At 42.4% G+C, this 12,434-nt stretch overlaps 1 protein-coding gene across 1 annotated transcript in view; it reads right to left on the reverse strand.

The window, feature by feature from the left end:
- kif6 (kinesin family member 6) overlaps positions 1-9,656 on the reverse strand; it is a 504,857-nt gene extending 495,201 nt beyond the window's left edge. The window contains exons 1-3 of the mRNA XM_048596661.1: positions 9,643-9,656; positions 8,595-8,742; positions 1,314-1,423 (exon numbers count right to left, since the gene is read on the reverse strand). Of these exons, the coding sequence (XP_048452618.1) occupies positions 1,314-1,423; positions 8,595-8,742; positions 9,643-9,656 (272 nt within the window). The remainder of the gene's footprint in view (positions 1-1,313; positions 1,424-8,594; positions 8,743-9,642) is intronic.
- Between the last annotated feature and the right edge of the window lie 2,778 nt (positions 9,657-12,434).

Raw genomic sequence — 12,434 nt, forward strand, 5'->3', positions numbered from 1 at the left:
CACATCAAGCAGATGTTCACCTGCACATCTGCCAATGTGGTATACTGTATCCGCTGTTCCCGTTGTGGCCTCCTCTACATCGGGAAAACCAAGCGGAGGCTTGGGGAGCGCTTTGCGGAACACTTATGCTCGGTTCGCACTAAACAACTGCACCTCCCAGTCGCGAACCATTTCAACGCCCCCTCCCATTCCTCAGACGACATGTCTATCCTGGGCCTCCTGCAGTGCCACAACGATCCCACCCGAAGGTTGCAGGAACAGCACCTCATATTTCGCTTGGGAACGCCGCAGCCCAATGGTATTAATGTGGACTTCACAAGCTTCAAAATCTCCCCTCCCCCAACCGCATCCCAAAACCAGCCCAGCTTGTCCCTACCTCCCTAACCTGTCCTTCCTCACCTCTATCCCCTCCTCCCACCCCAAGCCCCACCCCCATCTCCTACCTACTATCCTCATCCCGCCTCCTTGATCTGTCCGTCCTCCCTGGACTGACCTATCCCCTCCCTAACTCCCCACCTACACTCACCTTTACAGGCTCCATCCCTGCCTCTTTGACCTGTCCATCTCCTCTCCACCTATCTGCTCCTTTATCCATCTTCTATCTGCCTCCTCCTCTCTCCCTATTTATTTCAGAACCCCCTTCCCCTCCCCCATTTCTGAAGAAGGGTCTAGGCCCGAAACGTCAGCTTTCCTGCACCTCTGATGCTGCTTGGCCTGCTGTGTTCATCCAGCTCTACACCTTGTTATCTTAGAGTACTTGGGCGGTTATTTTTGACTGGCACAAAATTGACGTTATTTTTAGTGAACGTACTTTGCAGGTTATAAAAAACAGCAACCCAAAATATGCGAGAGTTTGATTCTCTCTTCAACGAAACATCAAACCCTTCGTCATTGTCATTAATTTGCAGGAAGATAAAATTATTTGAAGTGGTTATCACTGCCCAGATTCTTCCACATTCTCGAGTAATCTCTTCCAATGACTTTCTTGGTGACAACTCACTCTTCTCCGAGAACCAAGAAATTATGTTTAACTTTAAAGAATTGAGAGAAATAAACAAAAGCTGACTTCAAACAAAACCACATGACCACAAAACGTACAAAGCCATAATCAGAACTGTACAGAAACAATGAGTCAATAAGGATTTTACAGTCATAAACATGCAACTAATGTTGCGGACAGTAAATATGTTAAATAACCTTTTCAACTTTTATTCTGGCAACTTAATAATGCTTTTCCTCAAATGAACTACTTCTGAGAGAGAAAAAAAGGGAACAGATCAAGGAAAAGGGCAGCTGAAATTAACTGAACTCACGGCAAGTCTTCAAGTTTGGAGGCATCATGATGTGGATCAAGAAGATCATAACCACATTCATTGTAGATTTCTAAGTAGGAAATGTGAGTTGTGTAGACTTTATTGCTGTCCTGTTCCAAAGGAAATGAAACAAATAACAAAAAAGCCAAGTTGTTGGTTAGGTATATAATTTATTGTGCACATTGCAATTCTACATTTTCACATAGTGACTTTCAGTTCAATAGTTTACTGCAACAATAATTTTATTAAGCATCTCAGGTTGGGTAAAATCCCTGTCACTCAAAAGGTCATGCAAGGGGAAAAAGAACAAAGACTTATTCAGTTAGACACCTTCAGGCAATGCAAGGTGCTGTTGTCTTATGCAACTAAGTCAATTTGGCAATAAGTGGTACAGAATCGACAGCCAAGTCATACAACAGATGTGCAAAAATACACAAGATTAATTCCTTGACAATACACAAGCCTGTTTTTCCTGTCACTGACTGTACTCAAACAGAAAGAGAATTCTGCCAAATGCACTGAACGCATTACAGATTCAAGCCATTTTCCTGGTCAGGGTTTAACGGGATCCCCAGAGGCAGAAAATTCTCAAAAGAGGAATGAAATTTACCAAAGGTGAAAGGGGTCCAGCAGTTAAATAGCCAATGTTTGTCAAGCCTTGGTCTTACCTAAAGTCTAATTGGACCTACATGAAGACAAAGATGACCACTGCTAGGTTTTTAGCCCACAACAAACGGCTTAGGATCTTAAGGATTGCCATCATCCTTCCTCTAGTGATCCTCAAGGTTTGAAGAAGCAGTAATAAAAAAAAGGAGGTTTGCTGGGTCCTGAGAAAGTTGCCACTATGCTTCTCCAATAGTTTTCAATATCAACACTGTGAATGGGACTGCATTTGCCAGGCATAATGCTTAACAATCCAGTTGTAGTAAGAGAATTACCTGCAATGGCTTCTTGTCTCACTGCCATGCTGTTACCTATGCTGATGCTTGAGGTTCTATCCTTACCCTTCTCCCAATTTCTCAGGCACACAGTGCCCTTCAGAGAAATAATCCAACAACACACTGACAGTTTTCACATTACCCATTCCTTCCTCAATACCACTACTCTGAATTCCTAACTGTCTCTAAACTATCAGATTTGCTTATCTAACATCTAGCATAGGACGAACAAATGTATCCAGCAACTAAACATCGAAAGGACTTATGCTACTGCCTCCTTCACAAACTCTTTTCCAAGCCCCCACCCCATTCTTCAACCTGCAACTGACTGAGACTGAACCAGAAAGTTCACAACCTTAGTCTTATATTTGATCTCATAAAGTCGTAGAGCACGGAAACAGACCCTTCGGTCCAACCAGTCCATGCTGAACATAATCCCAAACTAAACTAGTCCACCTGCCTGCTCCTAGCTCATATCCCCTCCAATTTTTTGCTATTCATGTACTTAAAAGGTCTTCCAAACGTTGTAATTGTACCCACATGCACCACTTCCTCAGAAAGTTCACTCCACATGCAAACCACCCTGTAGGTATATTTTTCTTAAATCTCTCTCCTCTCACCTTAAAAGTGTGCCCTTTATTCTTGAAATCACTCATCCTACGGAGAAGATCATTAACTCTATCTATATCCCTCATTATTTTATAAACTTCTATAAGGTCACCTCTCAATCTCCTAGGCTCCAGTGAAAAAAGTCACAGCTTATCCAGCCTTTCCTTATAACTCAAACCTTCCATACCCAGCATCATCCTGGTAAATCTCTCTCCAGCTTAATAATATCCTTCCTATAACAGGGCAACCAGAACTGGACACAATATTCCAGAAGAGCCCTCACCAATGTCCTGTACAAACTCAACATGACTTCCCAACTGCTATACTCACAGGACTGAGCAATGAAGGCAAGCGTGCCAAACACCTTTCTAACCATCCTGTCTACATGTGATGCAAACTTCAAAGAATTATGTACCTGCACCCATCGGTCCCTCTGTTCTACAACACTAGTCAAGGCCCTACCATTAATTGTATAAACCCTACTCTTGTCTATTGTATCAAAATTATGATGAGTTTCTGACAACATATCCATCTCACTAAAAATGCCTACTTCCACTTTTGTAATGTCAATTGAAAACACTCCTGGCTAAGCTTATTTACTGCCCAAATTCTCATTTGTTACTTCCTGACACAACTATTCCAACATACTCCCAGCTAGTCTCCCACATTCCACAGAGGATAAACTTGATCTCATTCAGAATTCTGATCTCTATGTTGAATCACTATTTACACATCACCCCTGCTCAATGATCTTTCTAATAGCTCCTAATTAACCAATGCTTCATACTGCAAATTCTCATACTTGTTTGCAAATTCCTTCATGGCCTCACCCTTTGCCATCTCTCTAACTCTAAATAAAACTAAACAAAGCACCAGTATTGATCTTGGCAGTGGAAACAACAACAGCACACACACCAGTATCATCCCAGTAAAATCCTCCTTACTAATATATGGGGGTATTTTTGCCCACTTGTGTTCCTTGGACCAGTAACTCAAAACTGAAAGTTAATTTTCTAGGGACATGGATTCGAATTCCACCATGGTAGATGCTGAAATTTGAATTCAATACAAAATTAAATACAAAAAAATCTGTAACAAGAGGCCAGCATAATGACAACCAAGTAACCACTGTTAATTATCGTAAAAGCATATCTGGTTTACTGACGTCCTTTAAGGAATGAAATCTGTCATCCATACCTGGTCTGGTCTACATGTGATTCCCGACCCACAGCAACATGGCTGATTCTTAACTGGCCTCTGGACAATTAGGGATAGACAATAAATGCTACCTGGCCGGCAAATACACTCATTCCCTAAACAAATGAAAAAATATTGGAGAACTATCCCACAGACATGTCCAGCCACAGCCTGACAAGGTCATAGTCACAGAATCATACCTTAGAAACAAAGTCCCAGATACCACCATCACCACATATGCCCTGTTCCATCAGAAGGACAGACCCAGCACAGATGGCTGCACAGTAATATATAGTTGGAAGGGAAACACCTGCAGTCCTGAACACTGACTCTGGACCTCAAAGTCTCATGACAGCAGGAAAAACATAGACAAGGAAACCTCCTGCTGATTACCACTACCATACGAAAACATGGACAAGGAAACCTCCTGCTGATTACCACTACCATACGAAAACATGGACAAGGAAACCTCCTGCTGATTACCACTACCATACGATGTCCACTGATAAGTACTTTTTTATGCTTTACATCAACTGGAGGAAGCACTGAACGGGACAATAGCACAGACTATATTCTGGGTAGGGAACTTCAATGTCCAGTGCCAAGATTAGCCTGGTAGCACCACTACTGATGGAGTTGGGCAGGTTCCAAAGTACACAGCTGTTAGACTGGGTCTGGGCTAGGCAGTAAGAAAACGAATAAAATGGAAAAATCTACTTGGCCTCTTCGTAACCAATCCATCTTTCGTAGATGCATTTCGATGAAACAATTGGCAGGAGTGACAACTGCACAATCCTTGTGAAGAGGATGCCCCACCTTTACATTGATCATACCCTCCATCATGTTGTGTTAATACAGCCATAGAGTCATAAGGTAAAACAGCATGGAAACAGGCCCTTTGGCCCAAACTGGTCCATGCTGACAATTGTGCCCAATCAGCTAGTTCCAAATGCCCGCATTTGGTCCATATCCCTTTAAATCCTTCCTATCCATGTACCTCTCCAAATGTTTTTTTAAATGTTGCTATTGTACCTGCCTCAATCACTTTCTATAGCAGCCTAATCCACGTATGCACCACGCTCTGCGTGAAGAAGTTGACTCTCAGGTCCTTCTTAAATCTTTCACCTTTCACCTTAAACCTATGCCCTCTAGTTTTCAATTCCCCATCCCTGGGAAAAAGACTATATGCATTCATCCTATCTATGCCCCTCATGATTTTATATACCCCAATAAGGTCACCCCTCATTCTCCTACATTCCAAGGAATAAAGTCCTATCCTGGCCCTATAACTCAGGCCTACTAGTCCTGGCAACATCCTCGTAAATCTTCTTTGCACACTTTCCAATTTAACTTTGTCTTTCCTATAACAGGGTGACCAAAACTGTATACAATACTCCAACTGCTGCCTCACCAACGGCTTTTACAACTGTAACATAACGTCCCAACTCCTATACTCAATGCCTCGACCGATGAAGGCCAGCATGCAAAATGCCTTCTTCACCACCCCGTCTACCTGTGATGCTGCTTTCAACGAACTATGTACTTGTACTTGTAGGTCCCTCTGTTTCACAACATTCCTCGGGGCCTTGCCATTTACTGTATAAGTCCTACCTTGGTTTGACTTTCCAAAGTGCAAACCTCACACTTACCTATATGGAATTGCATTTGCCAATCCTCAGCCCACTTCCCCATCTGATCAAGACCCCTCTGTAATTTTTGATAACCTTCCTCACTACCAACAATACCTCCTAATTTTATATCATCGGCAAACTTACTCATCATGCATTGTACATTCACATCCAGATCATTTATGTAAATAACAAATAACAATAGGATAGACTTCAAATAGATCTAGCAACCAAAACTGGGCAGCTATGAGACGAGGTGAACTCTCAACAGCAGCAGCATTGTATTGAACCACAATTAATAACCTCATGGCCCAGCATCTCCCCCAGTTTCCCAATACCATGAAGCTGGGGAATCAAACCTGGTCCAAAGAGTGCTGAGGGCACACCAGGAATAGCATGCTGAAAAATGAGGTGCAACCTGAAGTTAAAACATTGAACTATTTGGACACCAAACAGGGAAAGAAATCCTTCAACCAGAGGATCAGATTTAATCTATGCAACCTTGCCACATACAGTCCAAGCCAAACACCATCCTGACTTGTAACTATACTCCCACTCTTTCACAGTCACTGGGTCAAAATCCTTCCTCACAGTACCATGGGTGTACCTACTCTCCAGGGACTGCAGTAGTTCAAATGGGTCGCTCACCATCATCTTCTGAAGGACAGATAGGGTTAACCCTAACCCTATTGCAGGCAATAAAAAAAAGACAAAATAAAATAAACCATAATAAATGTAGGCCTAACCAGCAATACCCATATCTCAAAAGCAATGTTTTCTTATATAAATTCTGTCCAGCTCTGAACCCTCAATTAAATACAATCCCCAATTTTAGTCCCTTGAGTAGCTCCACTTTTATTTTCTTTTAAATTGGCGGCTGTGCTTCCAAGTACTAAGGCCATAAACTCAAGAATGTCCTCGCTAAACATCTCCCTCATTTCTCCTTTGAGAATATCGCTGGACTGTTAATCCAGTGACTCAGGTAACATTCTGGGGACCCAGGTTCGAATCCCACAATGGCAGATGGTGTAATTTGAATTCAATAAATATCTGGAATTAAGAGTCTAATGATGACTATGAAACCATTGTCAATTGTTGCAAAAACCCATCTGATTCAGTAATGTCCTTTAGAGAGGGAAACTGCCATCTTTACCTGGTCTGGCCTACATGTGACTCCAGACCCACAGCATTGTGGTTGACTTTTAACTGCCCTCTGGACAATTAGGGATGGGCAATAAATGCTGGCCTAGCCAGCAAAGGCCTCATCCCGCAAATGATTAAGAAAAAGTTCATTAAAAATTATCCTTTTGACAAAATGTTCGGTCATCTATCCCGATATTTGCTTATATGGCTAAGTACCATATTTTGGCTGGAATACTGAATTGGTATCAAGTCTTTCCACCCCTTAATTTTCACTTCTACTCTATTATTTTGACTTTTTCTCAGGAATTTGTAAGAGTGAGGTTTCAACGGCAACGAGGTCATCAGTTCAGAGTTGTTCGTTTTGTTGATAATGACATCACAGTACACTTGTAAATCACCCACAATGTGGGTATAGAGCACTAACGACAGATCCAGGGGTGATTACCTATATGCTGAAAGGAACTGAGTGAAAGCAGGGCTGAGAAAGTGGGCATCTGAGGAACTGTAAGAGTGCAGTGCATAAACTGGTTCAAATGTGAAATTTCACTTTCTTCAAAATGAATATTTATAGAACCCCCACAGCGTGGAAACAGGCCATTCAGCCCAACAAGTCCACACCAACCCACTGAAGAGCATCCCACCCAGACCCATCATCCTACCCTATACTTCCCATGGCTAATGCACCTAATCTACACATCCCTGAATACAATGGGTAATTTAGCATAGCCAATCCACCTAAGCTGCACAACTTTGGACTATGAGAGCAAACCAGAGCACCTGGCGGAAACCTAAGCCAATACGGGGAAAACGTGCAAACTCCACACAGTCAGTCACCGAAGGCTGAAAGCAAACCCGTGTCCCTGATGCTGTGAGGCAGCAGTGCTAACCATTGAATTACCACACTGCCATGGAGCAGCAGTGGTATGTGAAACCCATATAAGATGAAGCACAGATGGACTGTCACGTTTAATCAGTGATATATCTTGACATGACTAACCTATTATGGCTAAGAAGTGAGATTTCATCAGCAAAGATGCTGGTTGTTCTGAAGAACTAATCGACTATCTTGAGCGCATTAGACAGGTGCAATTATCCAATAAAACAGTATGTACCTCTTTTGCAAGTTGCATCCAATATAAATTTTTCAAAATGTTGAATATTAGATATACTGTACAACAGGAAGAGGGAACAGACTGGACTTTATAACTGCCAGAAGATTAATGAAGGATTAAGATAATGCAACGGAGATAATTACAACAGTTAATGACTTGTCCATAGTTTAAACTTAGGCCTACAGGAGGAAATGTCTACGAGTTCTGATTTTGTTTAGATTCCACGTCTCCTGCTGAGGCAGTGGAGCCAGGTACAGAATAAACAGTGCAAGCTTATATAATTTTCGTCTTCCAGACAGGACTGCCCCAACCAACAAACCAACTTAGTTCTTGAAATTCTTGACAGATGTGGTTTTGGAGACTGGTGGAGATTGAGGCTTAGACGCATAATATTAAATCTAAAAATAAAAATCTAAACCAAGCTGAAAGTAAGCACATGGTCATCTGCCCTGAATTCCTGTACTAAGTCTTTCCCACTCTTCTCAATATTTTCTATACAAGTTAATTCATGTTATATGGCAGTAACAGATTTCCTGGCATTCCACACGACTGCTTACACAAGTTTAAATATTTGGATAACACTTTATTTCCTTTGCAACTGCAACCAACCCACGAACTACTTTAGCATTAGAAACAATAGACAAAGCACTTTACCTTCTGAAACTCCCCAAAGATGTATGAGAGTGTCCTGGGAATGATGCCCCTGTCACTGTATCGCTCTGCTCCTCCTGTGACAGTGAAAGTCTTCCCGCTGCCTGTCTGCCCATAAGCAAAAATTGTGCCATTATAGCCTGCAAGGACACTGGAAAAGAGTGTGTGCAGAACAAGAAAAGTGTTATAGGATTGCTGATTATTAACCACATATTTCAAAATAGTATTATTTGATCTCGGTCATCCCAATCATTCACAGGCCAATAGACAAGACAGAAATGGCCTGGATTTGTCTCTTTGATCAAAATATTGACACAACTGTAGCCAGCTAGGTGTTCTACTCAAACTGAGAATGCCAGTGAAACTCAGCAGGTCTGGCAGCATCTGTGGAGAGAGAAACAGAGTTAACATTTCAAGTTTATTCTGACACTTCTTCAGAAACTACACAGATTTAGGGCTACATTGAACCAACTACAGTTTACCAGGTCAGCCACACTAATATTTTTGCCAGACTTCTAATGTTATCCCCATATGTGGTCACAACCTTACCTACGGGGAGCAAAAATGAGAGAGTAAAATGAGGCTGCTGAAGGCTCTACAGCCTTACAGAAGAGGACCAGCTACCGCAAGTCACCTAAAGTGAATGTCCAAATCTTCCAAAATAGAACAGAATGATAGTAACAGTGAGAACTTTTTTTTAATTCACTCATGGGATATAGGAGTCTCTGGCTAGATCTGCATTTATTCTTATTATAGAATCCCTAGAGTGTGGAAACAGGCCCTTCAGCCCAACAAGTCTACACCGACCCTTGGTGCATCCCACCCAGACCCATTCCCATATAACCCACCTAATCTACACGTCCCTGAACACTACAGGCAATTTAGCATGGCCAATCCACTTATCCTGCACATCTCTGGACTGTGGGAAGAAACCAGAGCACCCGGAGGAAACCCACGCAGACACGGGGAGAATGTGCAAACTCCACACAGACAGTTGCCAGAGGGTGGAATCAAGCCCAAGTTCCTGGCGCTGTGAGGCAGCAGTGCTAACCACTGAGCCACCATGCCATCCTTATTTAATGCCTGTTCCTTTTGTTTTCAATTCATTCGTGGGATGTAGGTGTCATTAGCTGGGCCAGTATTTATTTCTCATTTCACGCTGTCCTTGAAATAAGTGTCTTGCCTGGCTACTGCAAAGAACAGTAAGCGTCATCCATAATGCTGTGGGTCTGGAGTCACATGCAGGCTGGACCAGGTGAGGATGGCAGATTTCTTTCCCTAAAGAACATTAGTGAATGACATGGGTTGATGGGACCTTTTTTTAAACAACATAGCCATCATTCTAATGCCAGATTTTTTTAAAGTGAATTCAAATTTCCCATGGAGGGGTTTGAACTCGGGTCCTGAGAATATTTCCTGGGTCTCTGGATTGCTAGGCCATTGCCTCCTTTGCCCTAGAGAAAGTCGTGTTGAGCTGACTTCTTGAACCACTTCAGTCCTGAGGTGTACAGCTACTCCCTGTAGAAAGTAAATTGAAGGATTCTGATTCATAGACAATAAAGGAATTGCAGTTAGTTTCAAATCAGGATAAATGTGAGATTTGGAGAGGAATTTACAAGTGCTGGCATTCCCAATAGCAGCATCCTTAAAGAAAAAAATCCCAAGACACATCAGAAGCCAATTTCAGAATAGATATTGACCTTGATCAAAGAGGTGGGTTTCAAGTTTGAAGGATAAAGAACAGCAGAAGTAAAAGGATATCAGCAGCAGAATTCCAGAATATTGCAACGGATAGGTCTGGCCACAGAACGCTCCAAGTAGTTGGACTGTTCCACATCTCTTGTTCGTTGTGGAAAAATTTACAAAGACAAATACCTTTGACCACACTTCCATCAACAAGTTGTCAGCACATAGTGTCCTCGAGACTGCGGGAAAAGGAGAGGGTAGATCCTATCACGTGTTCCCTGAGCAGACTATCAAAGTCATTTGGCAGCATGCCTCATTACCAGAACTTTCCAAACAAATGCCAAGATGTAGCTTGGCTGTTGCTGAGAAGGGCACCACCCGTCAGATACTTCATGCACGTCCGGTCTCTGTGCATCACCGCACGCTGCCTTTGAAGCAGCTACACTGGTGAGGAGACTGTCACACGTCTCTTTCTGGGATTGTGCCTTTGTAAAGAAGGTCTGAAGAGAGACGTAGGGATTTTTGGCAAGGTTCATCCCAAGCAGCTCCATGACATAGAACTCTGTTTAAGACTGCTCCCTGAGACGTACACCAAGAGAAACATCAACTGCACCTGAAGGACCATCAACTCAGTGAATGACACTCTTTGGTCTGCCCGAGATTTGTTGGTCTTCCAATGTAAAAAGTTGACCTCAATTGAATATTGCAAACTGGAACATTCTAAGGTCCAGCACTATGTGCGGAGTGGCAGTGCTGCCAAGGCGTAGTGGGCAAAGACCACTGTCCAAGGTATTGCTGCCAAAGTTTAATGAGATGTTATTCAATTATAGACCCCCTTGTTGCCTCTGTGTACAGAAATAGTGAGTTGCATGAGTAGGAAATGCCTTTGGCTTTTGCAACTGCAGGGAATGTCAAATTTCTTCAGTGATATGCAAAGACGGTACAGAACTGCTTTAGTACCTGTGAATGGAAATAAAGATCTTTTTAAACTAAATAAAGAATATATTTGCAATTAATTAAAAAATGTCCATGGAAAAGATCAAAAAGTGACATGGCGCAAAAAGAAGCAGTTGATTGGGTGTATGTGGTCAGGTGAGTATTTATGATTTTTTAAAATTAATTATAGCTTATAATGTCTTTATTTTGGGTACATAGCATGTAAAATGCAGGGTTCTAGACAAGAAGAGTCCTAGACTAATTAATATTATCTCATTTTAAGGGCATTCTAAGGTTTTAATTTAAAGGAGTAAGGCATGGAAGAAGAGCTCAAGGTCATGGTGTGTAACACCTGTCCTATTTGGGAAGTCAAGCACAGTTCCAGTGCTTGAACCAGAATATGTGCATTAAGTGTCTCCAGCTGCAGCTGCTAGAAGCCAGAGTTTCAAAGCTGGAGCCGTGGCTGGGAGCATTGTGGACCATCCACAATACTGAGTGTATTGTGGACATCACATACAGAGAAGTGTGCACTTCCCAAGCTAAGACACCACAGGCAGGAAGTACAACAGTCTCCTGTGGACATTCCCTTGCAAAGCAGATATACCACTTTGGATAGTGTTGAGGGGAAAATGGCCTGAGGAAAGTGGCAACAGCTAAATTTGTTGCACAGCAGTTGGTTCTGCTACATGGGAGAGGAGGAATAAATGTGAGAAAGCTACAGCGAAAGGGGATTCAACTGTAAGAGGAATGGACAGATGCTTCTGTGACTACAAAAAGTTTCCAGGATAGTGTGTTGCCTTCTGGGTCTTAGGGTCAAGGGCATCTTGTAACAGCTACAGGACATTCTGGAGTGGGACTTTGAACAGTCAATGATGCTGGTTCACATCACAACCAATGACATAGATATAAAAAAAAGTATGAGTTCATAAAGCAGAATACAGGGAGTTAGAAAGTAATTTAAAAGTAGGACCCCCAAGGTGTGATTTCAGGATTGCTACCAGTGCCATCTGCTAGTCAGAGGAGAAGTAGCAGGATATATCAGATGAATAGGTGGCTGGAGAGAAGGTATGAAGGGGAGGGTTTCGGTTTCCTGGAGACCTGGGATTGGTTCTGGAAGAGATGGGGCCAATACAAGCTAGAAGAGTTGCACCTGGTCAGGACCGGAACTGATGTCCTAGGGGAAATGTGCTAGTGGGTTGGGGATGGTTAAACTAAAATGGT

This window comes from Rhincodon typus, chromosome 5 (genome assembly GCF_021869965.1).
Source record: "Rhincodon typus isolate 14 chromosome 5, sRhiTyp1.1, whole genome shotgun sequence".
Classification (NCBI taxonomy): domain Eukaryota; kingdom Metazoa; phylum Chordata; class Chondrichthyes; order Orectolobiformes; family Rhincodontidae; genus Rhincodon; species Rhincodon typus.